This window comes from Chiloscyllium plagiosum, unplaced genomic scaffold (assembly GCF_004010195.1).
Source record: "Chiloscyllium plagiosum isolate BGI_BamShark_2017 unplaced genomic scaffold, ASM401019v2 scaf_38355, whole genome shotgun sequence".
Lineage (NCBI taxonomy): Eukaryota > Metazoa > Chordata > Chondrichthyes > Orectolobiformes > Hemiscylliidae > Chiloscyllium > Chiloscyllium plagiosum.
The window spans coordinates 1-5,718 of record NW_025198735.1 but is presented as its reverse complement, the minus strand read 5'-3'; the positions used below and the strand labels follow the sequence as shown (position 1 = coordinate 5,718).

The following is a 5,718-nucleotide window of genomic DNA, read 5'->3' as shown; positions in this document are numbered from 1 at the left end:
TCTCTCTCCTCCTAGCCTCCTTCCTCTCCCCTGTCTCTCCCGTCTCCCTCCCTTCCCCCAGCACGGGCTGGAGTGACTCTGGGCTGCGGTTCTCTGTTCCAGCTCACGGATCCTGGTCAGCCTGGGGCAGTTGGGGATCGTGTTCCGGTTCCTGTCGGGAGGAAGGGAGCAGCCACGCTCCCCGGCGAAGACGCAACCGGACCTGCACCAACCCGACACCTTCCTTCGATCCCCCGGGAGATCCGTGCCCCGGGGCGGACGTGGACGTTGGCCTGTGTGACTTCTTACCCTTCTGCCCCAGTGAGTGGTTCTCTTCCCAGGCCCAGCTTTTAATGCACACGTCCCGGGCCAACCAGGTATCTCACACGCAGCAGGCTGGGAGACCGGGCCTCGGGCCTCACACACAATGGGGCAGGGAGACCGGGCCTTAGGCCTCACACATGGAGGAGGGAGACCAGGCCTCAGGCCTCACACGCAGCAGACTGGGAGACCAAGCCGCAGGCCTCACACACGGGGGCAGGGAGACCAGGCCTCACACACAGGGGGCAGGGAGACCAGGCCTCAGCCCTCACACATGGAGGAGGGAGACCAGGCCTCAGGCCTCACATGCAGCAGGCTGGGAGACCAGGCCACAGGCCTCACACACGGGGGCAGGGAGACCAGGCCCCAGGCCTCACATGCAGCAGGCTGGGAGACCTAGCCTCAGGGAGACCAGGCCGCAGGCCTCACACACGGGGGCAGGGAGACCAGGCCTCACAACGGGGGCAGGGAGACCAGGCCTCACACACGGGGGCAGGGAGACCAGGCCCCAGGCCTCACACACGGGGGCAGGGAGACCAGGCCCCAGGCCTCACATGCAGCAGGCTGGGAGACCTAGCCTCAGGGAGACCAGGCCGCAGGCCTCACACACGGGGGCAGGGAGACCAGGCCTCACACACGGGGGCAGGGAGACCAGGCCGCAGGCCTCACACACGGGGGCAGGGAGACCAGGTCTCACACACAGCGGGCTATGAGACCAGGCCTCAGGCCTCACACGCAGCAGGCTGGGAGACCTAGCCTCAGGCCTCACATGCAGCAGGCTGGGAGACCAGGCCACAGGCCTCACACACGGGGGCAGGGAGACCAGGCCGCAGGCCTCACACGTAGTGGGATAGGAGACCAGGCCTCAGCCCTCACACATGGAGGAGGGAGACCAGGCCTCAGGCCTCACACACAGCAGGCTGGGAGACCTAGCCTCCGGCCTCACCCACAGCAGGCAGGGAGACCAGGCCGCAGGCCTCACACACGGGGGCAGGGAGACCAGGCCTCACACGCAGCAGGCAGGGAGACCAGGCCCCAGGCCTCACACGCAGCAGGCAGGGAGACCAGGCCCCAGGCCCCACGTGCAGCAGGCAGGGAAACCAGGCCTCAGACGCAGTGGGATAGGAGACCAGGACCTGGACCTCACACACAGGGAGGCAGGGAGACCAGGCCTCAGGCCTCACACACACGGGGCAGGGAGACCAGGCCCCAGGCCTCACATGAAGGATTGGAGGTGATGGGAAATGGTTTGTCTGAGTGAAGCAGTGTTTTGAATGTTGCTCTGTCTCCCTTTCCCTCCCTCTCTCTCTCTCTCTCTTCCCCCCCACCACCCTCCCTCCCTCCAGTTGCCGGGAATTGGGGTTCCTGGGCCGAGATCTCTCAGTGTTCCGTGTCGTGCGGGATTGGGATGATTCGCCAAAGCCGGGCCTGTGACTCTCCCCCACCAAAGCACGGTAGCCCCGACTGTAGCGGTATCCGATCCCGCGATGTTCCCTGCAACACTGGCCTCCCCTGTCCAGGTGAGAATTCCAGCAGGTGCCACCCCTGCCCGGAGACACGGCCTGTTCCACACGAGGCTGGCAGTTCTCCAGCCTCAATCCGCGGTCAGCACGGAGGCGGGGGAACGTAGTCTGCATTGCTGGAGGGCGCATTGGGTGTGTTCCAGGCCTCAGGGTAGGGCGACCAGGCCTCAGGCCTCACACACAGTGGGGCAGGGAGACCAGGCCCCAGGCCTCACACACAGGGAGGCAGGGAGACCAGGCCTCACACACAGAGCAGGGAAACCAGGCCGCAGGCCTCACACACGTGGGGCAGGGAAACCAGGCCGCAGGCCTCACACACAGGGAGGCAGGGAGACCAGACCTCAGGCCTCACACACAGGGAGGCAGGGAGACCAAGCCTCACACTCAGGGGGCAGGAATAGCAGACCTCAGGCCTCACACACAGAGCAGGGAAACCAGGCCGCAGGCCTCACACACGCGGGGCAGGGATACCAGGCCGCAGGCCTCACACACAGGGAGGCAGGGAGACCAAGCCTCACACTCAGGGGGCAGGGAGAGCAGACCTCAGGCCTCCCACACAGGGGGCAGGGAGACCAGGCCTCACACACAGAGCAGGGAAACCAGGCCGCAGGCCTCACACATGCGGGGCAGGGAGACCAGGCCCCATGCCTCACACACGCGGGGCAGGGAGACCAGGCCTCCCACACAGGAGGCAGGGAGACCAGGCCTCAGGCCTCAGACACGTGGGGCAGGGAGACCAGGCCCCAGACCTCCCACTCAGAGGGCAGGTGAGAGTCGCATCGGCAGAGCACGGTGGGAGAGTGACGCCGGGATCCCCTGATCTCCACGGGTCTCTCTCTCTGTGCAGTGGACGGCGTGTGGACTAACTGGGGCCACTGGTCCTTCTGCGCCCGGACTGGCTGGAACATCTCGTGCAAGCGGTTTGTGGGCCAGCAACGACGGACACGGCTCTGCCGAGGCAGGAACCACGGCGGGGAGCCCTGCCAGGGCTCCATCATCGAGATCCGGACCTGCTACGACAGTGATAACTGCTGGTGTAAGTGTGACTGGAACTCTGCCTCGGGCTGCACGGCCTGGAACAGGCTCACGGGAGGGCCCAGGGCGCACTGCGCTGTGTCTCTAACAGGCAGGCAGGGGGCTGTGCGTCTGTAACAGGCAAATGGGAGGCTGTGCAGGGGGGGGCTGTGTGTGTCTGTAACAGGCAAATGGGAGGCTGTGCGGGGGGGCTGTGTGTGTCTGTAACAGGCAAATGGGAGGCTGTGCGGGAGGGCTGTGTGTGTCTGTAACAGGCAAATGGGAGGCTGTGCGGGGGGGGTCTGTGTGTGTCTGTAACAGGCAGAGGAGGGCTGTGTGTTCTCTCTCTCTCTCTCTGTGTCTCTCTCTCTCTGTTTCTTTCTATCTCTCTCTCTCTCCAAGGAAGGGCGAGAGAGAGACAAAGAAAGATAGCCAGAGAGAGAACGGAGGGAAAGAGACACAGCAAGGAGACAAAGAGACAGGGGAAGAGAGATAGAGACAGAGACGGACAGAGGGAGAAACAAAGAGAGAGAGAATGAGATGCAGAGAGAGAGATACACTGAGAGACAGAAAGACACGAAAGGAGAGGTCCAGGGACAGACAGAAGACAGGGAGGGAGAGAGACCAGAGACAAAGAAAGAAACAGGAATAGAGGCAGTCAGTGAAAGACATAAATCGAGATGTAAAGCTAGTGTGTATGAAAGCAAGTCAGCCAGAGTGATCGAGAGCACGTGATGGCTCAGCGGTTTTAGTGTGAGACTATAAATCCATAAACTCAACTGAAGTACTGGGGAGCCGAGTTCAAACCACACCACGGCGGAGGAAGGAGTTGGAATTTCAAAACGAATCCGGAAGTTAGGGTCTGATGATGATCATGGAACCATTGTCGATTATCTGGTTCATTAATACCCTTTTGGGAAGGAAATTTGCCACCCTCAACCGGTCAGGCCTACATGTGACCCCAGATACATAGCAATGTCGTTGACTGTTTATTACCCTCTGGACATTTATGGGCAGGCAATAAATTCTGACCTGACCAGTGGCGCCCTTATCCTGTGAATGCATCTTCAAAAGTTAGAGACTCAAATTTGCAGTGAGAGGAAAATAGAAGTGTCGGAGTGGGGTGGAAAATGTAATGGAACAGATTTGTGATAGAGGAAGAATGACAGAGACAAGTAGAGGGAGAGAGAAGGACACAAAGAGAAGGACCGAGTGCGGCATACATACGTGGAGAGAGAAAGACAGAATGACAAAGAGAGAACAAACGGGAGAGAGAAAGAGAGACAGAAGGAGAATATGGCAGATATAGACTGAAGCAGCTGGATGGAGAATGAGACTGAGTAGAGAAGGTCAGAGAAAAAAGACCATGGCAACGAGACAGAAACAGAGACAATGCCATAAAGAGGATGATCTCCTGCAACAGGGGCGGGAGGGTGTGGGGGGGGGGGGGGGGCTGTGTGTGTCTGTAACAGGCAGAGGAGAGGCTGTGTGTGGCTGGTTTGAGGTGGGGGTAGGGTAGGGAAGCAGGGTCCGAGATGGAGGGATCATTAATCTCTGGCAATGCCTTCTCTTGATCGACAGATGGCAAAGGGGTGTGGAGCGATTGGAGCGACTGGGGCCTGTGTCTCCCTCCCTGCGGCGAGGGCAGCACTCGGAGCCGGAGCCGAGTCTGTGAACCGGTCTACCCTGATTACTCGTGAGCCTGATGTGCGCTACCTCTGGGCTGTCCTTCGACTGATTAGGAAACTGCCTCACAGCGCAGGGAGAGCAGGCCTCAGGCCTCACGGGGGAGCAGGGAGAGCAGGCCTCAGGCCTCATGGAAGAGCAGGCCTCAGGCCTCACAGGGGAGTAGGGAGAGTAGGCCTCAGACCTCACATGGTGCAGGGTGACCAGGCCTCAGGCCTCACAGAGGAGCAGGGAAACCAGGCCTCTCACACAGAGTCAGGGAGAGCAGGCCTCAGGCCTCTCACACAGGGTCAGGGAGAGCAGGCCTCACAGGGGAGCAGGGAGAGTAGGCCTCAGGCCTCACACACAGGGTCAGGGAGAGCAGGCCTCAGGCCTCACAGGGGAGCAGGCCTCTCAGGCGTCCAGGGAAACCAGGCCTCAGGCCTCACACACAGGGTCGGGGAGAGCAGGTCTCACGGGGGAGCAGGGAGAGCAGGTCTCAGGTCTCACAGGGGAGCAGGACTCAGACCTCACACGGTACAGGGAGACCAGGCCTCACATACAGCGAGCAGGGAAACCAAGCCCCAGGCCTCACACACACGGGGCAGGGAGACCAGGCTTCAGGCCTCACACACAGGGGTCAGGGAGACCAGGTCTCAGACCTCACACACAGCAGGCAGGGAGACCAGGCCTTACACACAGGGGGCAGGGAAACCAGGCCCCAGGCCTCACTCACACGGGGCAGGGAGACCAGGCCTCAGGCCTCACACACAGCGTGCAGGGAGCGCAGGCCTCAGGCCTCACACACAGTGGGCAGGGAGACCAGGCCTCAGGCCTCACACACACGGGGCAGGGAGACCAGGCCTCAGGCCTCACACACACAGGGCTCAGGGAGCGCAGGCCTCAGGCTTCACGGGGGCTGCATTAAGCTGTGGGTAATTGAAGATGTTTTGTTGTGTGTGTGTGTGGGAATGGAGCAGGGTTCGGTTCAGTAGGAGACGGTACATCCACTGCTGTTGGTTTTCCTTGCAGAATGACAGGGGGCATTCTGAAACAAGTGAACATCTCCTTCTCGGGTTACCCGAGATTCGAGTGCGATGAGCTGGAGGGGGAGCACGAGACCCTGCAGGAGTATTGGCCCTGTCAACATGTTCCACTGTGTGACTGAGGTATGGGACACACTCACACTCACACTCACACAAACACACACTCTCAC

General features: G+C 61.0%; 1 protein-coding gene across 1 annotated transcript; it reads left to right on the top strand.

Annotated features, from left to right (window-relative positions):
* Positions 1-61: 61 nt before the first annotated feature.
* Positions 62-5,697, top strand: LOC122546006 (properdin-like; the record flags this gene model as incomplete). The annotated part of the gene is made up of 5 exons (XM_043684853.1): positions 62-300; positions 1,647-1,820; positions 2,671-2,859; positions 4,419-4,533; positions 5,535-5,697. Coding segments are annotated over 5 exons (853 nt in total), but the record flags the coding sequence as incomplete, so codon positions are not given.
* Positions 5,698-5,718: the final 21 nt, after the last annotated feature.